Source organism: Calliopsis andreniformis, chromosome 2, assembly GCF_051401765.1.
Source record: "Calliopsis andreniformis isolate RMS-2024a chromosome 2, iyCalAndr_principal, whole genome shotgun sequence".
NCBI lineage: Eukaryota > Metazoa > Arthropoda > Insecta > Hymenoptera > Andrenidae > Calliopsis > Calliopsis andreniformis.
The window spans coordinates 7,756,911-7,782,662 of NC_135063.1; the positions used below are offsets into that span (position 1 = coordinate 7,756,911).

The window sequence follows — 25,752 nt, forward strand, 5'->3', positions numbered from 1 at the left end:
GCCAGACGCTCACTGCTCGTCGGTTCGTCGAGCGATCGACATCGAGTGTGCTCATCGATCGAGAGAGGATTTTTCGACCCCGAGGGACTCTTGAGTACGGGAGGATAAAAGAGAGGTAGTTCGAGGTTCTGTGAAGAAGAAGAAGAAGCTCCAAGGAAAATGGAAAAGGAGCAGCCGGATTCTTTGGCCACCGTGGCTGTCGTCTCGGAGAAGATGTCCCAGCCTCACAGCAATTACGCGCCCAGCGAGGTCTACTCCTCCGCCGAACCGCCACCGGTAAGCACTTTGACCTCTCCAAGTCGAGATGTTCCCGTTAGATCACTGAAGTGGTCTTTTTGTGGGACTACAAAGGATTCGCATTTACGGAGGCGAAAGTTCTCTTGAGACCTTCGATACTCGAGTCTCTTGAATTTTAAGATAGTGTTTGGGTACAGGAAAACTGCTCTCACATTGTTTGAAAATATATACTGTATTGTGTGAGTTAATGTGAACACAGGTTATTTTACTGAAATATTTTGTTGTTTGTAATTAATTAATTCCAGGTGGAATTCTAATTCTATTATGACACTACGTATGGAAATAATATTACTATTTATAAATAGTATTATAGAAATAGCATTAAAGAAATAATATTATGGAAATAGTATTACTATTTTTATGTATTACTACTTTTATTTATTAGTGTTTCTATTTATTCAACTTTTGATATTAATGAGCTTTCGTACTCGTTTCGACATGGAATTAGTTGATATCTGTCATGTATAAAAATTATAAAGAATCACTGTGTTTACATGAATTCATATAATATATAGTATACTGTCAGTTAGTTACAATAAACAAGTGACACAACGAAGAGGAGTAGAGTTTCCAGAATTTCATTTTGTTGCCACATTCACAATGTTATTTTAGAGATTCATGGTCACAGAGTCGCAGGAAATTGGGTCCTGAAACAGAGCTGGTTTCTCCTCTGTAGTGGTATCGAATCTTTGTTCTCGTCAAGAATCGTGTTTGCCTGTTCAATATGTATCATGGTTGGTTGGAAACTATTGTGATAGGACTAGTGTAACTTTGATCACTTTTTCTAGTATTAAGTTTTTCATTTTTTCTGTAGTATGTACACATTTAATATATTTTATGGAGGCTGGAGGAAAAGCTGATTTATTGTTAATTTAGTTTGTTTGAAGATCGGTTGTGAAATTGCTGTTTTCCTAGGAAATATTTTTTTATGAGAGTACTGGTAGTGAGAATCAGTTTGCTGGGATTGAATTCGAGTGTCTTGTGAGCGATTGTCTTGGGAATTGAGATTTTAATTGGCTTTTGTTGTTTTATGCGTGACCTCATTTTTAGTTTTATTCGAGAACAGTCTTTGGAGATGAAACATATTCAATGGAATTTAATACATAAATATTTTGTAAACTGGGAAAGATAATGAGAAGCCTCCACAGTAATATCTTTTTAATTGCGTTAAACCTAATTTTTTAATTTGAATCTAATTATGAAACTAATTCTTTATGTAGCCTATCTCATATAAATAATTCAATAGTTTTTTACATCTCGATGGTTCATCCACTTTGCATAGTTGAGAATATTTTTTTAAATTTTGAAAGTTCAATCTAGAAAATAATTCTCGATGCCGTTTTAAATTAAACAATTTAGTCTCACTTTCAAACTCTCACAAATTTATGTTCATGGAAAATGATCATACAGCTAGTGCGTAAAGTTTAAAAACAATTCCATATGGTGCGTGATTTTAGGACGTGAAATTGTTAGGGCATGAATAACAATCGTACAGTTAATATGACCCTAGTCATGAAAATCATTAACAATTAATTGGAAAATTCCTAGTATTTATTCAGCTCATTTTTCGAATTCGTCGTCTAAATTCATTTACAGTACATATAACGCTATCAATAGAAACATCACATACATATGTTTATTAACGCTGATTGCTTACGAAGGTATGGCAAAGAAAAAAGTAAATATAGGATGAAAATTAACGTTTCTAACATTTCCTCAGAGTAAAGTGGATAATATTATGCAATGCAAATCTTACTGCTTCATAGACTATATTCTGATCGTCAGATGAGATTTTGCGGTCGATACATTTACCGCCATGTAAACCACGATTAGTTGAATCAAACAAGCTTGCGTAAATGTTGAGATTGAATTCAATGAAACGATGTTGCCTGTTTGTTCGTGTGAGAAATTGAGATGTTATTTGTCAAATGATAAAGTTGCAAAGTGTTTGCCAAATGTAAGGATATACTGAAGAGTGAGTGTATGCACTACAAATTGAGAATTTATTAGACATTGCTTCTTTTTATCAAACACTGATATTAAAAATAAGATGAATTGATCTAAAAAAAATTGAAGGATAAATAGAAAGCAGAAATAAATTCAAACTCTCCATATAGTATTATAAACAAGATCACAACTCCAAGTTAGCCACAAATATAGTCATGTAAAGTATTATATTTCACATATCAATGACCCACTGTCAGTTTTCTCTCATCAAAGTCGCCAGCGAGCCAACGAACTTACAATGAAAAGATATTCTATTACGCTATTATAAAAAAACCTCTAATTGCACAAGTATTTCTTATATGGACCGTTTGATCAAAACGAAAGTTAATTATCGAGCAGGAAAAATATAAAAAATTTTCCATTAAGAGGGCAATTATATTGGTTAGTTTTACTGATCACGTGTGCTTCATAAATCGTACTCGGTAGCAGGTAGATCGAGGCATTTCGACACAACGGAAATGATAAAGTAATTTCACGAATAAAATTGTGTTAGTCTCGGAGCCCCACAAATCGAGAGCAGCGTTGTTCGACGCTTTTTTATATAAAAGAGCGCGGAAATCCGTGCAACGCATTTCCGTGAAAGTTCCTAACAGGTTTGATTGCGCGGGGGGTATGCCCCCGTGTACACTTGTTTGTTTGGTTGATCGATTAAAACGCGCGCGTAAAAACGGAAGAAGTCGGGCAGAGGAAAAGTAACCTTGTCGCGTTTTACATCTCGCTATTTCCGCGGGTAAGATTCTTTCGAACTAGATAAGGATAATGAATTTCAGACGAGTTTTAGTAGTGGAGAAAATCACCACACAACATACAGAATAACTACTGCAGTAGAAAGATTGATTTTCCAATTGTGTTTCCATATAGATATGTACATCGAGTTCAAGCCAATAATGAGAGTCAATGATGTCTAGATAATAAAGTGATTATTTTAATTGTACCTTAAATTTATTTGAAACTTAATTTAGAGTTGGTCTCAAACATTTACATATTTTTTACAAATAATAGGATTTTAGAATTAATAAATGTTTTAAATTTATTCCCAGTTTGCTATCAAGTCAGGTATCGTTAAGTTAATCATACAGTTTATTAAAATTTGTTCTGTAATTTCTCGTCAATTTACCACCATCTGTCCTTTTGACATTCATGCAGGCAACATATGCTGGAGTATACAGGAATAATTTGACGTTTAATTATGTCCGTGGGTACAGTTGCGCTAGGAAATCCCTAGAAGAAATGCGTTGCAGTTAGTGGACGCAAATGACAGGAGTCGTAATTCATATTTACCGTACAAACCCACTGCTTGTAGCATCCGTTTCAAGCAGCCGTGAATGCTTTGTCATTGACGAGTAATTTGTAATAACGAGAAAACAGTTAATTCTCGTTGAGGGAAAATTCTGTGGGAACATCTGAATTCGGTCGAGGTATTATAAATGGACCAAAGCCGATTATTTTAATGTTTTACTGGAGACACTACACTGGAAATATTACCCAATTTAATGTTTAATTCGATTATTACATAGTCGAGCACAATGACAGTTCTCATTGAGAACGAGACACTTTAGATTTCGTTTAATAATTCAGTTCAGTCGAAAGACATTACTTTTATTTAGGCACCATTTTGATTAATCGAACTTTCATATTTTGCGAGCGTAACGAGGCATGTCCTGAAAAATCATGCACAACGCAGTTTCATTTTCAGCATCGGCTATGCTTTTTTCTATTCGTTTATTTCATTAAAACCGGAAACTTTCTACTGCTCGTGAGCGCAGGCCTCTCGGTGGTGGAATTAGAAACTTCGATGGAACTGGTCTTTTGTTTCTTTACTGTTGAAAGTCAACACACGAATTTGACGGTTAACAGATTTTCAATGCCGAAAAAAGATTTGGAATGACATCAGTGTCTACTTCGGGAGTATTGCGTAAAGAACGCTTGTCCTTCAGGAATTCAAAAGGAAGAAGGAAATATTTTCAGCAAATAAGAGGCTTTGCTATTTTTTTAACTATTTATCCTTATATTGTATCTATCATTTGTACGATCAACACTACTTAGGAGATTATAGTGATTTAAATAATTGGATTTAAAGAGAAAACTACATTTGATTGGGAATTCCTACTTAGATTATTTATTAGAATTTATAGCTAATGTTATGTCGCTATTAAATTCTGTTTTTTCTATTCATAGTTTCTTCAATTAATAGTATTGTAAAAGGCTATCGACAGTATAAATCACTCTGTTTTCATTGGAAGCAAACACTGAAAGAAGTGTACGGCTAATAGATTTCACTTGGGGTGATTTAAACCGCGTTTCTTTTTCAGTCGAAGCGTGACTAGAATCGCATTATTCAGATGAAACAGAGTCCAAAGGTATCGACATCGTGCATCCCTAGCAGCATTGCATCGTGACAATTACTTATTCTTAGAAAATCAGTAGATATTTCGATTTTATAGTAGCAATTCGAATAGTTGCCAATTTTAATATTTGATCATATTTAAAGTGTTTTTTCTTTCAATATGTTAAACACAACAGTATCTACTATTGTTAAATCGAAATTATAGTGAAAAAAACTGCTTGTAAGCAGCGTAGTCTTAGGACATATCGAGCGTACCGGGAGACTTTAATGCTTGGTTTGAGCGAACAGCTACTGTGCATCGAACTCACCAGGCACACACAGAGTAGATAGTAATCATTTCATAATGCTGCTATTATTTGAATAGTAAGTAATTGAAACTTGAATTTCCTGCAATATTATGTAACATGGTACTTTTCATGATGCGCATATACATATACATTATTTCGATAATGATTCGATGAAAGTTCAGGATTATTGCTTAACAAAATTCTTTTGGTATGCTAACTTGTCCATGTTTTAGAGTAAAGTTTTAGAGTAGGTGCTGGTTCTATTGAAAACTTCATTAGCTTTTTAATTGCTTTTAGGAATATATTTTGATAGATTTTTCATAGAGTATCTGTATGAAAAAAATCATCTCTTAATATCTTCAATACTCGTTATTTTTTCCAAAGTGTAAAATTTGTTCCGTTAAAAACTGGGACAGTCTGTTAGAGTAGAATCTAAATTTATATCGTATATGGAAGAACATTCTAACACGATTGTTTTGATGCTAGTTTTTTTTTGCAGTTATAACTCATTCTCAGCTTCATACGGTGTGAATTAGCGCTCGAGACCAGTTATGTAAGTCGAAGGAAACTCGGGCGTTTCCTTCACGGAAGAACGAAAATAATTTCTAGCATTCTTCCGTAATTTTAATCGCTCTTTTCGGGTAATTATTTAGAGTAGATTCATAGTCTGACGAATAAATTAATTGTGAACCGATTGCATCGCGAAGGAAGAATCGAGGACAATCGCATGTTAACTTTGTTACACAAGTAGTGTTTACATCCTTTGAAATAGTCACCACAATCATTACAATATCACTTGGCATTCTCACATTTCATTCACGCCGAAGCACGTAGGGTTTGAATCGCGGAAGAACGACCATCGTCTCCTCGACTCTTTCTCCATTTTAATTAGCTGCAACGGGCATTTCAAATAAAAACGAAGTCCCGTACGCTTACGTTAACCGAGTCACTCGGCTCGGTTTTTGAACCTCGATTCATTGAACACTGGTACGGTTCTGCTTCTGAGATGTAGAACATTCAATCATAATCATGAGTCATAGCGACGCTTTGAGAATTCCTTGAGGTTATTTTTCTCAGCTCGGGTCAGCTCGTCAACAAGATACTTAAAAAGAGAAAACATGAAGAAATCAGTCAAAGCATTAGCATGTACCATTAATTTCGTCACTAAATTTGAGTGACTCACTATAAGCGTCACGATTACATAGTAGGAACCACAAGACTTCGGGTAATCCCAAACTTTGAACAACGGTGTAGTAATGGCGAACGATGAGTCAGGGCATGTCGAAGAGGACCTAGATAAAAAGTTTAGTCGAGCGGTAATAATAATTTTATAATTCTTTCCTCCCGAGTGCCTGGCAACAGTGCCTGTTTACTTTTGTCTGGCAGATCGAGCAGTCTCGGATGGCCTACTATCTCTCGGAGGCCTCTCACCTTACAGTCGTCCATCCACATCGAGGTCATTACGAATACGTACGAGTACAGTCTCTGTCACAAGCGGCTTGCCCTTTCCAATTAATTTCCAATTAAGCCTGTACACGTAATATCGCTTAGAGTACACCTAACGAGACTTTTTCGTGATGGGAAAATGTTAACTTCAATGAAATTATAGTTTATTTCTATTCGACGTCAGTTCAGGATGAAAATATTCTTCAACCGAAATTCAAACACAAAAACGACAGGTTCAGAATAGTAATTGTCTCTTAGAAATAATTCGTAATAGATCATTTGCAAGTGACATTATTATTTCTTAGATATAATTACTGTTCAGAGTTCAGGAGATGATCTTTAGATGCAATGCAGATCTGATTGGTTCTAGGGACCATCTCTTGAGCTCTGAACAGTACTGTATTGAGCCTGCCATTTCTATACAGGGTGAACAGTTGAATTGGAAACCCTTTGAGTGTTGACAGCATTTATTATAAATGCTGTTAGTATTATAAGTGCTGCCATTACTTATTAAAGGGTCTCCAGTTTAACTGAACACCCTGTATTTAAAATTTATTCAGTAACTTGTCGATTGGTAGCGATGGTAAAGCTAGTGTTATATCGATAGTGACCGCTCCCTAAATCGTACCAATCAGTTCGACTGTTGTAATTCTACTGTTACATGCCTCGGGGAATATGATTCAGTCTTGGAGAATTTATCGAGGCTTTCGTTGTCGCTTCAGTTTTCGATAGATCAAAGACCTCCAAGCAGCGTGCCGCATACTCAAGCAGGTAAAGGTTAAAATAAATCGCCGTGGCATCGAAACACAGGAACCTGAAGTTAATCAGTATGCCAAGTAAATTTCTGTTCGTGTCGATGCACGAGGCTCACGGTGATTTATCTTTATAGTAATTGCTATGTTCTATCGTTATTTTCTTCTTGATTATTCATAAAGCGAGAAGATCTCGTCGGATTAATGTTGCGAATCAATCGCATGAAAATACGTTTTTTAAGTATATCTTTTGGCTGCCAATGCTTTGCTTCGTCAACCAACGATGAAAACATCTAACGAGGTGCATGGTATAATTTATAATTACAATTGATAATGGATACTTACTTGTCAGTCCAGAAAACGATGTCTCAATTTTTTTGAGATATTAATAAATAATATTGAGTTGATTTCTAATACCTTGAAACTCTTAACTGGACTACAGATTTTTATGCAATTTCAAATTTTCATAAACACAGTTAAAGAAATGTAATCTACATAAAAATTTGCTTTATACACTTATAACTTTTTATACACTTAAAATTTCAATAAGTGCATAAAAATTCGCAATCTGTACGTAACTGTAATGAATTGAAACATTAGTATTTTATTTGATAATTTACATGTATCCGTTTATCTCATGTTTACTTTACTAACGTAAACTCACAGCAAAACCAAAAGAGTTTCAAGCTAATTAGACTATCTCAATAACATTAATTATCAATTACTGTCACGTAATTATCGTCGTCATTCGATATTTACAAAAAGTGAGGGTATTAGCGTGACAAGTGGATTCGAAACGAGATCGGAAACACGTTCGCACGAAAGAGTATATTTTTGCGCTGTCTAAGGTGTTCATGGAAACGGGACGAGTACGAGGCGCGAAATAATAGTGTCAAGGTACAGTTATTGAGAGTCAGACTTACTTTATCGGACTTACGTTCGTCTCGTGAGTGGCGGCCACCGATGCATCTCGTGTTACGCGCTCATCTTCGCAGCGATTTAAACGTTTTCGCGCAGATAATGTAAGTACAGCCGAGCAGAGCTGAAGAAATATGTACAACGTTGCTGGCATAATTTCCATGGTCGAGTGCGAGATATCAGATGGAAACGACAACTTCGCCTGCGGTTCGAATGGTGAAACGTATCTATTGCTTTGCCACTTGATAAGAGTGCAAAGAGTAGACCCCGAAAAGAGTTGAAGAAAGTTTGAAGTAGATTCAGTAGAGATAAAGGAAACGAGATGTATGGATAAATATTATTTGGGAATTTGATTTTATTTAGGCTTTGCTTTAGGGATAGATAGAATCTATTTAATATCCACATATGAGTAACTATCTTTTATTTAGTACTTTTGATTAAACATTTTCTAAAAAAATGAAAAATAGTGTCTTGCAAATATCAGAATATTTGTGTAACTTAGATTTTAAGTCATCTAACAAGGGACATCACTTTAGTACCATCTTTCGATTTTGATGAGTCTGCATTAGTCTTTCAAATATTTACGAAAATGTATTTTCCATCTTGATTTTAGGGAGGTTTTCACCCCCTAAATATGAATATCGAATTGAAAAAAAATATGTGTAATATTTTTCGATGCTCTACTCAAATACTAGGTTTCATTAACATATTGACTGCCATGTCACCCATATGTGGCTGACAATTTTTACATGATTGTGAATGACGATAAGTTACTCAAGAATTTTTAATGAAATTAAAGTGCCAATCAACGTGTTAAATTCGAAAGACAACACTAAAGTGATGTTCCTTGTATGTTGCCTTCGTATCCTTCTATAGGAATAAAGGAACATACCTGGTGCTTAGGAAAATGGTGAGACTCTTCGGTTTCGTTTTTCACTTTTTCCCGCGATTACTTCGAAGTAGGAACATAAGTGTACGCGAAAGGAGAGCGTGAAACTACAAAAGACCTCGACTCGGTTGGTTAGCCAGCATGAAGTTCCACGCGTTTACGCGATTACATTCTGCGTGCCCACTGCATTGACCACATTATTCTTTAATGATCCTTCCATGTGTCTTGATCGTACGTGAGCTCATTATCTATGCATGCATGCATACAGAATTTTGTTCTGAATTTTTATCCTTCTGTAAACAAGAGAAAAGACATACCACTGTAAAGTTACATATGTATATTCACAAGTAAGAAGTAAAAAAAATAGTGAGTAGCAATTAGTCATTAAAGTCACTCAATTACAGTTTCGCCACGTTTAGTATAATTCTTCATGTTTATCTATAAATTATTCTATTTACTAAAATTATTTGTAAATAATTTATACATTTACAATAAAAAGTAGAGCTACTTAGAAATAGAATAACTACTGGACAGTTAATTTTAAACTCCTTCGTCAATAACACATGGCGATCGACAGAAATTGCATTTGCAATTGAAACGAGAAACCATTCCATTATTTCATTGAAACGTTTTCACTCTAACTTTTTCTTGCTACAAACAAGGACTGTGTCTATAATAAAGCAGCGTATCATTACATGAAATTAACTTCACGACAAGTATAGTATTCAGATAATTTTATAGCTGAAACAAGCACAACAGAATATGACTCCATAATGGTAAACTTATAGAATATTGTCTAGAAACTTGCGGAGGATTGAAAGGCTAGCCTGACTACCATAAGCCTATCAAAGAACCTTGATGTGAGTGTAGTTAAATTTATGCTACCGGTTGATTTCTACTCAGTGAGATCATCACGGAAGTTAGGCTCAACTATTTCTTTCTTGACTATAGTTACTGATATAATCGTGAAATATGCATCAGATTAACATAAAATGGGAAGGACAAGAATGGGGACGGAAAGCATTGAGTAATTAGTTGCTAAGAAACGCACGTCTTCCGGTACCCATGGAACTAAAACTTTATTTCCTATTAAAGCAGAACTTGAGAAATGATGTCATAAAACTGTACTGTGTTCTTATGTTGGTTTAGTGTAATGTGATGCTAAGGAATACATTTTTTAATGTTTTCAGTACCAACGCTTCGTCTGGAACATGTAAAGTAGAATAGATAAAATAGTCGTTGCATAGAATTTCTAACATAATAATTAAAAATATGAAAGTAGGTGTTTCAAAAATTACGTAAATGCAGGTCTGTGTAACTATTGGAGCGATTGTTTTCATACCATTATTCAGAGAGAATGTGTACCTATTACAGTGGATAATATCAATGATTAAATGTGTGTACATGTGTGGGGGTTGAGTGTTTTCGAGAACAGGTAGTTTATCGAAAGTAGACTTTTTGAAAGCTTAACCTGCCGTGAGAAGATCCATAATTTTAATATATTTAAAAAGAGAGTGAAAAAAGTCCAAGTCACACCTTCAGCTGACCTCTGCAGACACCTTATTCCAATATTCACAAAAAAGTAGGTCTTGTTTGTCTTATCACCACAAGGTGCAAAACTTATCTATGCCACGTCTACGTAACATTAGTTCAACATGAAAACTGGATGTCACAAATGCATACAGTATTCATCGTTGCAAAAACGTTACATAAAAGGCGTGACAGTGGAGTGAGTAAGACCATCTTCAGAAATAAAAATTTGTAAAATCGTAGATCACTTATTTCATGAACAATCTGTTCTGTTTCAGGCATACATGAGGCCGAAAAGCACGGCGGTTCAAATCGCGAGGATCGCGGCCGTCACCTTAGTGACGATGTCCGTGGTCCTTGGAAGCTTCATCCTCGCGGCAGCTTGGGTTCGAGCCAGGGCATCTTGCACCCCCGAAGCGCTCGCTGCGATGCAGGCAGAGTTCAAGCTCCAACAGCAGCAGCAGCAGCAATCAATTGCTTATCAACAGGGTGAATTCTTGAAGCATCTCCAGCCAGAAGCTCTCATCCAAGTAAGTGTCTTTGAAAGAAGAAAATTGGTCGCAGGATTTCGTAAAAATAATTACTAATCATTATTATTACATTTTACGTATTATTATTATTTATTAACAAGTAGGATGAAGTCCCAATAAAGTACGAAAATACGAAGTTAGTATAGGTATAAGAATATCAGTCGAATGTCTAACAGTTGTGTTTACGTAGGTCTACAATATTTTAGATAATAAATTTTTCCAAGAAATTTATATTGATAGAAATATATATACATATTTTATGATTGTAAAGTGCAGTAAATTGTAAAGTCACGCGTATCAATCGATTCTCGAATGTTCTTTCCGCTCGAACGGAGTTGTTTAACTTTATGGTCGAAAGTGGCCGAGAGAAACGCGCCGCGAGAACAGCGTTAATGTGATTATCGCAGACACGCTGAAAGAAGAAGTCAATTTACTTTTCATGGCTGAAAAGGTCAAAGAGATTTAACACTTTGAATTTAAAACAGTCATAAATAAGCACTGATATCACTGGCATATGTACATCTGAGAATTAAGTATATCTATTACAGAGAAGTAGAAAAGATGATCGATTCTTGGGCGGTCCAGAATCGACGAGAATTTGAATTTTAATGCCAGCTTGAAAACCTTCCTTCTATGATGAGACAACTAAGAAGAATTGCTTCTCACGGCACTCGATGGAGAGCATGAATCGTGCTCGATCAATGGTCACACCCTTCTTTATGGTATTTGCCTTGGTATTACCAGCTATAACGAACTACCAACATTTGCTATGATTTATCGCGTAATTTTTCATCTGTAACACCGCGGGACAAGATTCGTGGCTGAGCAATTGCTTTATCGATGAGCCGAGTTTACACGAATCGGTTGTTATCGTGTATCGAATTGTGAGAAGAGACCTAGAATAATCTCCATAACGATCTAATATTAATTAACTGCAAGTTGCTTGAATGTGAGAAACAATTACTTTCTCGTATGAATAGAACCGATTTTCTGCCCCACGAGATAGGAGGATAGTTTGCTACGTGCCCAATTCAGATTCGCGCCTCTCTCTTCTTGCAAAGCTGCACAAGAATGTGCAAACCTCGCTTTGTCTCGATCGTAAACAATTCCACGCTTTCTAGGTTCCTGAGTTTTTGTGCCCAATTCGCTTATTAACGCCTCCCCTCTCGTCGCTTGTCAGTTTTGTAAAACGAGCGTGAAAAAACTTGGAAAGACTTTCTTCGACCCGATAATCTTTCTTTTACAGCTCTGGTCTTATTAATAAAAGCTAAAATTTTCATATTTTTAGTACTTAATTCTGCTGAGAAAGAGATACTGTAATCTCGTCTAGAAAGTAGGATAATTCTAACATTTGAACAAAACAAAGCACTGCAAATTATCCTGATCATTAAACTGCAGATCTTTGCATTTATAGAAAATTTCAATGTGCAAAAGTCTACAGAATCCAAATATGCAACCCTGTACAAAATATCGAAAGTTAAGTAGCTCTGTAATATTTGGAGAGTGAAGCCAGTCTTTAATTAAGTTCCATTTCTCTAATTGTATATACGAAACTAAGAAATTACACAAATATCCGCAGTTTACTGATCGTATTCTTCACTCAGTAATTTGTTTCAAACGAAACTCAATTATTCAGGATACTCGCTTGTCTCAATCTCTCTCCCAGTGATTTCAATGCCAGCACCGATTAATCGTTCTAATCGTAAGGGCGACTTCAGCGACTCGCGTCTGTTACGCGCGCCGCGGCTCGTTCCATGCTCGTAAATCGCGAGCTTTCGAGGAGAAGCCCCTTTGTATGCAAAGGAAAGATGGTACACGGGTACTTATCAGTAGGAAGCGAACGACAATTAATTCTCCATTGAATGGCACGAGCTAAGAGGGGAAGCCATGCCGTGTAGAAGGGAATAAAACGAAGAGAACGAAACGCGCAAAGAAGCCGTGTGCCTCGGTGCTAGGAGCTGCGTTCAAGGAGAACCGCCACAGAGATTACGTAATTCGGGTTACGCTCGTAGATTCACGATCCTAAGTCGAAACAGGAAATCGCCTTTTATCGTCTTTCCATTTACGAATCTTGCTGTCTACTTATTTAGAGAATCGTAAGTTATTCGTTGATCGCTTGGAAATATTTTGTTTTATCTTCGTAAATCTACTTGCTATTCCTTAAAAAACATAGGATGTTGAATATACTCTAGAACACTTATAAATCTTAATAGGTGTTAGAAATTTTAAAGGGTGATTCTACATACAAAAATAAGACGAAAATCAAGATTGATGAAATTGAGTCTGGGGCTTCATTGCAGAGTTGTTAGTTGTTTCAAAAAATTCACGTGAAATGCGTCTGACTTGGGATTTATCTACTGCCAGCGTGTATTAGGCAGATCAGACACAACGAAGTGAGTAGAATAAGTGTCAGACAAATTTCACGCGTATCTGAGGCGTTTTCTCAACATTTAATAACTGAAAACTGAAGTCTAAAACACAATCTTGTCTAACTACATTTTTGTCTTATTTTAGAATTTTTTAAATTTTTTACACCTGTCGTCGAACACTGGTATTTCGTAATCCTTGGAACGTAGACACGTAAAAAGATTTGAAAAGAATGTTACGTATATTCCACTTTTTACCTTTCATGGAGCCCAAGTTAATTCCAGCCTATCTATTACATAAGAAGTGTTTCATTCCGCCATTTGATAATTGAATACTTACATGTTATTGTGATAATTACTTATATAGATTAGAATAACCCGTATGTAACAGAATATCATGACTTTTGTCTCGTTTTAACTTAATAGCTCCTATTCTCTTATTTTTAGTTTGACGTGCTTTGTTAGTCACTTTGCACAATTCCTCGAGGTTAAACATTGAAAAGGAGGTGATTGTTACTAACGCGTGATAAAAAGCACAGGTGTTACCGTATTAAAACGAGGACGGTCTCAGACTAACCAGAGCACGCAGAACCTCCTGTTCACATTCTTCTGGGACAAGGACGACCATCGTTGCTGATTTAAATAAAATGTTGTTGAAAATTTCCAACTAGACTCTTTACTTCTCTCTGGAACTGGTTCAAGTAGGATTTAAATTTAGTCTCAAATTCAAGACCACTTTTTAGGAGTTTCATGTAAAAACGTTAGTAGTAAAAAACACATTTTACATGATTTTTAATAACATTCATCTAGATTATTGTAGAAAGTAATATATGTATATACATAGAATTTCAATACATTATTTATGAGTTGAATAATTAGAATTTTATGACCCACTTGGGACTCATTGATTTTTCCACAGGAATTGGCTAATTGTTGCACTTGCATTGTCAATGTATAATTAATGTAAATGTGTGAAATTGCATGTTGCACATGCATTTATAATAACAGTACCAGAGAAAATATACTCTGATATTCCCATATGAGTAACACGATCTTACAGTTCAACAACATACAATTTTTATTCAGGGTTAAAGAATGAATACTCAAAGCACAATAGCAAATTATATTGTTTACCTACTAATCAGAACTGACTTGAAAACATAATTCAAGTTCTTCATTCGTATATTTAAACTAATAATTCAAAGTTTATGCATCATTAACATCACATAGTATCTACCATAATACACATTTTTCAGAAGTGCAGTATATCAGATTAGCTAGGCTTATTAATAGAAAATAGACGATTCCAGATTAATGAAGGATTTATCGATCATTTATGGCCACTTCTAATGATCGATCGATCTATCGGTCTTCACCGTTACCTGAGGACCGTACGTCGAGCAGGAACACGTTCAATCGCCAGTCATGTCGCGTAAGCCAATCTTACTTTCTATCGATTGCCTTAAGCGAACCGGAAGTGGTACTAAGCTCGCGTTATTTAAACGATCAGTGCGCCTAACGATGACAGGAAGACCGATCTTTCGAATTTCACTATGCATGAAAAGTCGAAGCTTACTTACTAGTCGTAAGTTACTAGTCGTTGCGTGCTAGTTCTTTACTGAGTTCAAATCCACGTACCGTTGTTGCAGTACTTCGAGAAAGGAAAGACTTGTACCTGATAATTAATCGGTCGCGTGTCGAAAGCTGAGCACTTGCCGCGAACATTAACACCCATTCTTTTTTCTCGCTAACAAGTGAAAGTTTGACTCAAGAGACCATACACATTCTCTTCTTCAACAGTAATCCATGGAAGCGTGATCTTTTTCTTTCATCAGTGATCGATCATTTGAAGATTTCCATAAATGCATAAGGATTCAGTCTAGTAATCAGGATGCAAAAAGTGTTGCAAGATGAGCGATTCATTTGTGCGTTTTTTTATTATCTTTGAGGTTTACATCTTTGAGAGCTATCCCGTACTTTTTTCCTCGTTTCTATTATTGAAAGGTGTTCGTTAAAAGAGAATAATGAAAGAATTTCCAGCCAGTCTATGCAACATTACGTTCTTCTTCGCTGTTTTTGAAGGGAATGCATTATGAAACGTTCCGCTGCATGCGACTCGTTCGATTGGAACTAATTTTTGCGTAACGGAGGAAAGAAAATTGCCCAGCATTTACGTACCCTCCCTTGCCAGGGAAAATCATTCCAGAGTCCACTACTTTCTATTGTGTGTCTGATTTCAATTATTTTTTTTTATTCGTGCCAACTTACATCAGAAATTTTACCATAGAAACAGCAGCTATTATTAGACTAATAGTATTTATAGATAGTTTGCAGGTTTTTATGCCATTTCATATATTTATCAATACTGTTAACCCTCCTGTGAAAGGGTGAAACATACTCCTGTTATTACGCGGATAAAGTTCCAGGGATCCGCCATTTTGTCTATACTAATATTTAAAAAATATTTAACAAAATAAATAAAAAATTCTCATCGATCACTCAAACCCAAACCGTGTAGTTAAGAGTTAACCAAATGGAACGTAAATAAAATTTTACTTTATCTTCCAGATACTATAACTTGCACATTATTTTTTACATTTCCTATGTTTCTGAATATTGTATGCATTTTGAACCTTTTTGCACATTTAAAATTTTCATAAATTTGATGCATAAAAATTCACAGTCTACGTTCTATAAAGAAATGATAAAATTGAGTATCTTTAAGATATTTCAATTCATGAGTCACTAAAAATGATTCAAAGTCGACAGTTTCTGTTTGCATTCAGTGTCCTCTCCAGTGAAACGTCGGTTGTGAATGTGTTAATAAAGCATTTAAAGGATGCTGCGCCTGATTTTTGTGGCTCTCGACGGAGAGGCGAGTACCACAATGGAAAGTGGGTTGCTCGTCGTATGCATCAGCGGCAAGGTGAACGTTCTCTAAAAAGATTTTCTCTCCGCGAACTAACTGTATTGTTGCCTCTCCGTGTCTGAGACTCGTCGTTCACATGCTGCATCACCTTGACGGTAGAAACTGCTCCTTATCAACTGTATCAAGAATCCTTTTCGCTCGTTTGTCGCGTTACCACAAAATGGTGCTCTGTGACTGGCTGTGCTCGTCTCCGCGGAGTAGAAAATTCTCCCGCTCTCACGGGAATCTTCTGAATTTCACTTTTCCTTAACGATGATAGATCTCGAGTCGCGGATTTCTTCGTTTGTAATTAGTGGAGAGTGCAGGATACTGCGTGCCTGCAAAGGATCAGAATAAAAAGCCATGAAAACGTTCTTCCTTGAAGTTAGTTCTTTAAAGAGGATGATTAAATGGCTCGAAATTGAAAGACATAAAGAATAGGAAAGTGTGTAGAATACAGACCATCAATTTTCTTTCAATTGAAGTTTCTTTTCAATAAAACTGATTTATCGACCATCAAAGCTGTCTTGTTCAATTTATGGGACAATAAGGTACCTCTTCAGACGAAATAGCTTTCACCAAGTCGTGGTGAAACAATTTACCAGAACAATAGACAAGTAGCATTCAACTGTGTTATAGATATCTGAGAAATTATGTCGCTAGAAGCTATTTTTTTTTCAATATGAAGTTCTTCGCGAACTTACGATAAAAATTAAAAACGTGGAAATATGAAGTAATGAGTTTCTCGAGTTAGAAACATATCACACAACTCAAAAAAATATACTTTCTTGTTACTATTTAAATAATTTGTAATTTACATTTGAAGAGTTCATTGAATAAATTCTATAATTTTGATCTTTAACCAGTAAAATTTGTATAACGAATAGAAGTGCGTTTACTAAACTAACTTATAGATGTAATTAAAAAATTATGTTTTCTAAGTTGTGTCACTTTTGAAATACATTTGTGATATCGTAGGAGGAGCAATAGACAAAGGTGTGCCGACGACTTCCATCTTCCAAGCGACAAAGACAAGCAGATTTACGTCGTTGAGAATGCGTTGTACCCTGCAATATAAGCTTGACAGTGCGTACATCGCCTGACGACGATGATTATCCGTCATAATGGCCCGTTAATTGATAGTCAGGATCCGTAGAGGAGGTTGGCAAGATTTCTAAAGAAAGCCTGTGGGAGCGAACGGTCGTGAGCTCGTCGTCGCGAAATCGCAAATTGCAATATAGACTTCTATATTGTGTGCTGCGCGAGATCCGTTAATTTTCTTTTTCACGTCAATCTCTTTCTGTTTAAGAAATTGAAGTATAGAAAATAAATTAAATAAAATACCTATGAAGTATTCAATAATTTTTGAAAATTTGAATATTTGAATGTTATCTAATATATTGAAATATTTGAAAATTTGAAAATTTAAATACTTGTATATTTGAATATTTTAATATTTGGATATTTGAATATTTGGATATTTGGATATTTGGATATTTGGATATTTGAATATTTGCATATTTGAATATTTGCATATTTGAATATTTGCATATTTGAATATTTGGATATTTGAATATTTGGATATTTGAATATTTGCATATTTGAATATTTGAATATTTGAATATTTGAATATTTGAATATTTGCATATTTGAATATTTGAATATTTGAATATTTGAATATTTCTATATTTGAATATTTGCATATTTGGGTATTTGGATATTTGAATATTTGAATATTTGAATATTTGAATATTTGAATATTTGAATATTTGAATATTTGAATATTTGCATATTTGCATATTTGAATATTATAATATTTGAATATTTGAATTTTTCAATATTTCAAAACCAGATGTCAGCCTATTTTGAAGAAATAAAGAAAATAGTGGGAGTTCTTGCAGTTCCAACTTTTAATAAGTCACCGTTTATGTAATAGAAATCGGAAGTCATTATCGCATTATCGGTCGATATTACAAAACCGATAGTTGTCGAGTAATGACTGCACACCATTATTCGTTCTTAGGCTGTTTTAACTGAAGTTTCCGGGAATTTACTTTCACGCTTGATTTCCATAAAGACTTTACTATTGTGTTTTTACGTCGCGAACACTTTTTAATAAAGTGACAAAAAACCACAAGCAAAACCACCTTCAACTTTCAAGGGGTTCTCGAAGTTTCACTTGCTTTATTTTAGCTTGACGATTATACAGTTTGTCGCTTGTCCACCGCAAAATCTACCGTAATTTCTCAAGTGAAAAGTGCTCAGTCTGTTACGGCACTGTCCGTAGATTTCTTCCTTCTTTCCCTGTTCCCTCAAAATACATGCAGCGCTATCCAAAATGTTATTTAAGCTATTCACAAGCCACAATGATTAACTCTACTTTTTGAATTTTTAAAAATTTTTGTACTAAAGCACTTAATTAGTGCTTACTTTTTTATATTTAAAATAAATGTAAATATGTTTATTTTGTAGAGTTATTGTGGAATATTACAAAGTCTACAGTTCTTTAGACTAACCACGAAGTTCTTATTTGTTTGCCAAATTCGTAGCTGCAGTGTTCCCCTTAGACATAAAATATCACAGATATTCCAGCAGCGTGCAGTGTAATATATGCGTTGCACAAATTGCAAAACACGTTATGCAATTATCCCCGAATTTTTGAGAAGTTCTTACGTGAAACTCGCCTCGACCACTGCATTTGCTAACCCTGCGATGTAACGTGTCTTGTATCTTGCATGAAAACATTCTTTTAATATTTATAACGTAACGAAATGCGTAATGATAACACGAAGTTTTTTACTACAAACCTTTGCCAAGTTGATCATATTAAGGTGAACAGGAAACAGTTTTCAAAAAGGTGAAATAAAATAAGATTAAGTAATAAAACTTACACGACTTGTTTCAATGTTACCATAAACGTTTCAAGGTTTTCTAACTTTCACATTAAAATAGAACATGAAAGAGATTTTATATGTACCTACATATACATACATGATTTTATATGTTTCCTACATGAATTAAACTTTCTAAAGAATCCTCTTCAAATAAAAATCATAAGTACTTTTGTACGTCCAAGAGAAATCATAGATAAAAACGACAAAATGTTTTGAATGAATAAATTCCAACATAGGCTTCAATATTGATTCACTCTTTTTCCCTCGTTATTTCCAATTTTGTCAAGACCACCGAGCCATCTAACTTTAGTCCTGCGCTGGCTGAAACTTTCACGCAAACCAAACACGCGATCGAAGCTGCCCCATGTATCTCCCGATCGTCGGAGGGAAGATCGAAGTCCGTTTGAGCAAGGCTGGAATTGCGAAAACCAGAAGCTGCTCGGTAGCCGAGTCATTCTGGCGGCTGCCTTTCATTACGTTCACCGATATTCTAGAAAGTTGTCACTTCGCCTGAAGTAAACGAACGCGTACGCTGGCATCGTTTGTGCTCGCCAGAGCCTGATGCAACTAACGTTTCTTGCACTATAATGGTTTCCTGTTGACCGATCACAAATTAAGCTCTCGAAAGTACCCACCATCAACTTCCTTCCTATCGCCAATTTCCAAATACGCATTTCGTATCGTTTCCTCATTCCCTGTATCTCGTAATGGCGGCCTAGCCTAGTAGAGATCACGGTTTTCGTATTAAACAGAGTCGATGCACTTAAATGCAATTCACGTGTGTAATTTAAACGTTTCCTCTCTAAAAACTTTGATATCGTTCGAAGGATGTGAAAAAAAATATAAATAGGTATCATTTAAACATCGTTAGGGATATCGCTAACGGAACATATAATGGAGGCTGATCAAGAACCCATGAAACTGCTGGACCAATTGCAGCGGCTGTTAATTGGAGCATATCGCGATAGTGTAATGCCTTGGCTAGCCATTAGCAGCGTTATTGGCGTCGAAGATTAAATATAATTACAACGGGTAATATTTATAACACCCTGCGATAATTGTATCGTATCTTCGCGACGAGTCAGCTTATTTCCTGGTGCGCAAGAGAAATTGGAAAAACGTTGAAGAAGCGATGAGCGAAGCGCTCTTCTCGAATGTTCCTTAAGGCTTTGAAAGCTGGATAAATATCACCACGGCAATCATTCGTTGATGCAACTCGTCTTCCTGGTCGCGACATCAGGTCGCGAGTGAAAGTGAACTCTCCTTATGTTATCGCAGAATAACGCCGACGAAGAACGATAGAAATTGAACACGAGCTAGTCGTAAATTAGAATTATGGATGCAAGCTAAAGTGGAAAGCGGAACAACAGAAGAAAAAGAGTATTTTACTAAATTCAATTTTGGAAGATACTGCTTCTGAGACATTTATACTTCTGGTTACGAGTTAATAGTCCGTATTTTTATAGTAACTCGAGAGTTTAATTCTTTAATGAATTACCTACTTGTTAATATTATTCGTTTATGAAGAAGATTACTGAAGTACTCAAAGAGATGTTCTCGCGTAGGATACCAGCGAGACGAAGGAAGCACAGCAAACTCTGGCTGAGCAAACACCAACGAAGAAGGAGCCTGAGCCAGACACCAAGGACATAAAGATTCAGAAGGAGGATGAGAACAATTCGAAGTCGGACAACGAGAACGGTGACCATGACGACGAGGACGATGACTATGATGACGACGAGTTCCCTCCTGTGCACATTAAACTGCCTCTCCAGTTTGACTTCGATGAAATTGCGGGCGTAAGTTTATTTAATTATTGCAAACTGAGGAATAAATTATGTAAATGATACTTGATAAGCTTCGAATATTTTTTTATATATAATACTACTTGAGGATATTTTATAAAGCAGATCGAATAAAAATAATTGAAGATATTTTATTCGTTATTAAGAGGATTATTATATTGTCCCTTTTTAGACTCTCATTCAAGAAGCACGCAGCAGAGTTTCCTGTGTCGTAGAAAGACGAAGAGCCGACCAAGTAATGGATGGCGCAAACAACAATAATGTAGAAAATGGTACCGATTCTCGTTACCAGAGACTCAGCGGAGAACGCGTTGCCATTTTGTGTGAATCTGGCAATCCTCATCAAGAGTACGTATAATTTTATATCACTATCTTTTTAAGCAACGTTATAAAAAAGTTATTTGAATCTACGAATACTTAGAAAATAAATACTTTTTTATTATTTTGTACACATAAGGAACCTTGCTCAATTGTAATTGCCCTTTAGGCAACAAGAACAAGAGATGCTCACTCCAATCATTATTCCTCTGGGAACCGTCCAAGTACCTCTTCAACCTCAAGAGCAAAACCCAGACTACCATCGGTACCAAGTTCACACCCAGTATCAAGTTCCTGATATGCAGCAATTACCTCTTAGCGACCCACGCGGGCTGAATCACATCCCACCTGGTGTTCTTCCCCCTGAACTGAGAAATATGCCTCAAGTGAACGTAGAGATGAGACCACCGCGAATGGGACCGCAGGCGCCTATGATGGGACCACAGAATCCTGCGATGGGACCACAAGTGAGTCCATGTGTGACTGAAAATAAAAGAAACTACTGGTAGTTTAATTATAGCAATAAATATCAAGTATCACTTTTCCCTTCATAAAAATGTAGATACTATTAACTTAACTAGTTCCCTCACTTGTCGTCAATTAAAAATTTAATTAAAATTTTGTTTTGATTATTAGCTCAATATTAGAAGTAGATCAGTATTAAAAAAAGAAAGATTTCAGTTTCGATTTTAATTTGTTTAGATTGAAGTGCGCCGAATTCCCATCGAAGTGCGTCACTTCCCCATAAACCCACTGAGAGGTATGCGACCACCGATGGCTCAGGAACCACAACAAGTAGGACAAGTGCCCATGATGTTCCAAGCTGAGCAAGCACCTAGCGCCTACGGTCAAGAACAGGGTACACCGATGATGCCTCCTCCAGCACCGCAGCCAGAAGCTCAAGTTCACGAACAAAGAGTCATCTCACATGTGTTGATCCCACAGACCGAACAGCGACCACCTCAAATGCCACCTCAGATGCAGCCTCAGCCTCAGCCACAACCTCAACTTCAGCCACAGCCACAGCCTCAGCCTCAACCTCAACCTCAAGTTCCTGAGAGACCACGCTCTCCCTTCCAAGGAATCCCATTCGAGATCCGACGAATCATTCAGCAGGTGCCTTTGGAAATCAAGAACATCATTCAACACATTACTGGTGAAGCGAGACCAATACCTGTACAGGTACCAGAAGGTGCTCGCCGTGAGGTAATAAGTGTGTTCAATGTAGTTTGATGATGTTAAGTATTAAGACTGTATGAAGTATTTTCATTTCCAGAATGTCCAAGACTTCAAACCGTTCTCGGAAGGGGCACAGCCCATTCCTATAGGACTCCCACTTCCGATAGAGGTTCGAAATCTGTTGGAGCATGGAAATATTGAAGGTCGTCAGCGACCAGATGGTTCCAACGAACAACAGGAAGCTAAACCTTTCCCTGGACCGGAAGATGACAGCGAGGAGGAGCGAAACTTCCCGGTACCACTGGAAATCCGTAACATAATTCACCAGGTAATGATATATTAAAAAAAAATCGATTAGCTAAACTATGTTAAGAAAAAAGAACAGTATATAAATAGAATATGCAATTTCTATATTTCTAATAAAAAGATATTATATGAAAGAAAATGAGAACCACTGCACCGGCAATTTTTCACTAGGATACCAACAGGTAGCGTGGCCGAGCGGTCTAAGGCGCTGGTTTAAGGCACCAGTCTCTTCGGAGGCGTGGGTTCGAATCCCACCGCTGCCAGTTTTTTTTCTTCTTGTTTTCGACTTCATTATGCTATAAGTGTTTCATGCCATGACGTTTATAATAATTTACGTAATGTGTTTTATTATTTTTAATTAGGAGTATTCCTAGTATTTACTCTTATTGAGTTCTTATAACTTTGATAAATTATGATGTGATATTAATAATTGTTTTTCTTTTCCAGGTTGTCGAAGGCAATGGTTTCCCCATGTCAAGAGCTATTCTGCCATTGAGACCTGTGGAATCTTTGGAAATACCTGTGGAGGCTCGCGCTGAAGTTACTGATGGACAATCTTCTGAGCAAGAACAAGAGCAGCGACAGCAAGAACAACAGCCAACTCATATGATGATGCAACAACAACAGCAGCAACATTTGCAGCAACAGCAGCAACAGCAACAAGAACCGGAAGAGGAAAGCCGTCCACACTGTGAGTACTAGAGTTCATTGACTTTCGTATTATTATATTTCATACATATTTCTATGTCTATTCTTATCTGTGACCTTAAAATGCTGATTAGAGTTCACTGAGCTCAAAAAAAATTACGAATGACTATTACCTTGCGCAAAGATAAGTAAAAGTTATCAACAAACAACTTTCTTTACGTCTAGCTAAAAGAATGGAAATGCATATTTCTTTATCTGTTTGCAGACGTGCAGCCACGCTCGGTGCGCTCTATTCCAGAGGCATTCAGCCACCGCCGCGAGAAGCGCGTCCGTCGTTGCGCCTGTGATTGTAATTGTTAATTCCACTTCCATTTCGGATCGAATGTCCCGTGGTCGTGACCAGTCGGAGAGGATGTCCCAGAAAAAAAAGGCGCCACGAAACACGTTTGACGAGTTTCTGTGACCTAAAAGATTATTTCTTCCGAGAAACCCTAAAGCGTGAATTCCTCCTTTGAAATTAATCATCCTTACGAAGCTTGATCCTTAAACCCATGACCAGGTACTAACAAAGCGTAATTCCGTGTTTAATGGAACAGGAGTCAAGAAGATTACAAACGTTTCGTTAGGCTTGTAGTATTATCGCGTGGCTCAGCTAAGCGGTCATATTTTATTTAGATTACTCATGATACGTTGGTGGAAAATAAAATAATAAAAGTGAACTACGTGGCTTGGCCTAACACCATCAGATGCAGAAATTTGAACTGGAAAAAGGAACATTTATAAATAATGGGAAAGGAGTTTCATCGGTAGCAGTGATATCTCTTCAGCTAACAGACGTTCAGTAGAGAGGGTACATTATTTTTTTTTTCTTTGCAGTGATAAACAGCTACATGTAGGGAGAATGAGAAGACGCGTAGGAATGAATCTGTGATCGTTGTTGCAAAAAGATTAGCTTTTTGGATAATTGGAAATAGGCTCACCTATATTTCACGATTACTTAACAGTAATTAACAGTGTATTTTCAACATATTTTCGGTCATCTACGTTTATATTAGTTGGTTTATTAGAGGTGAGAAAATAAAGTTTGAAAATTCTTCTGGAATGCATTAATCCAGTTTCAGGGTGTGTTTGTACTTTACGTTAGTTTGGGTCCTTTATTCGCGGACTCGTTTTCTGACAAACAACTTTGCATCTATCCTAAATTGTTTAAGGTATGGACAGTATATTATTCTGTATTTCTGTATTACACACGTGCATACATATATACCTTCTTTTTCATGACAATTAATAAAGCCACAAAACTATTGATTAGAAGCGGTAATTCATGAATGTGTTCGTTTTATTTTTCAGCTAGCTTTTTAGTCGTTGACAAGTATACATTTAAAGATATTTTTAAGGAGATAGAGGAAAAGAATACAGATATTTACTATGGAAATATTTCAATACGAAACTTTTAATATACAGGTAGAAATCATTTTATTATAGTAATACGATCAAATCGACGATATTTTTATATTATAAATTAGAAATATTAAATCTCTAAACAGTTAAATTCTATAATAATTAAATTAATAAATTCGGTGGTTTACAAGAATATATTGCATAGTATATTTTAATGAGAATGCCAAAGTGTTTAATTTGCATTCATATATGTACCTTTTCCCGCCACTATTGTTGAGTTCGGCCGCCATCTTTATGTTCGAAATGCGCGCGGTGTCATTTCGTTCCCAGACGCGCTGGAGGTCAGACGTCTGAATCTTTCGTCGTATTAAACACGTCTTATTCCTTTCGGTTCCCGATCATTCATAAAGGTACGTGACTTTAATTTTAACATACTGCCACATAATTCAAGGAAAAGTTATTTTAATTTCGATAATTGTAATGAATAATACTTGTTTGAAAAAATGTTGTCACTCTTGTATTGTACAAGTATTCAGCAATATATTGTAGCCAAAAACGTCTTTTACGCTACTACAATTACATAGATTTAACAAATTTTGAATGTCATTTCCATTTTGACATTGTTAGTAATAAAATATAGTTGATATATGCCTGTTTTTTATTCTGATACGTTTCGTAGACTTTCATTATATTTTCCATAGTTTTGAAAGCAAAATAGAAATAGTTTAGGCATATTACTAATTTTCTTTATATTTTGTGTTCTGTGTAATAGATTTTTTATAGAAAACCATAAATTTTGTTTTGTACAGTGATCGTCAGTGGTGACTCCAGTTCGTGCTTTGAGAATCTTTCGCGGTTACTTTGCTGTTTCATACTGTATAATGGGTGACACCGTAGTTTCGCTTGAGGATCTCTCGCGTCAAT

The 25,752-nt window shown here is 36.0% G+C and overlaps 1 protein-coding gene and 1 non-coding gene across 2 annotated transcripts; both read left to right on the forward strand.

Moving 5' to 3' along the window:
- Nucleotides 1-93: 93 nt before the first annotated feature.
- On the forward strand, nt 94-24,748 carry LOC143188173 (uncharacterized). Its single transcript, XM_076392259.1, has 9 exons — nt 94-276; nt 10,752-11,003; nt 20,737-20,970; nt 21,149-21,324; nt 21,464-21,761; nt 21,997-22,500; nt 22,571-22,801; nt 23,227-23,470; nt 23,693-24,748. The coding sequence occupies exons 1-9, from the start codon at nt 160-162 to the stop codon at nt 23,785-23,787; spliced, it is 2,151 nt and encodes a 716-aa protein (XP_076248374.1). The 5' UTR covers nt 94-159; the 3' UTR covers nt 23,788-24,748.
- Trnal-aag (transfer RNA leucine (anticodon AAG)) lies at nt 22,961-23,042 on the forward strand. Its single transcript has one exon. It is a non-coding gene; the product is annotated as a tRNA-Leu (tRNA).
- Nucleotides 24,749-25,752: the final 1,004 nt, after the last annotated feature.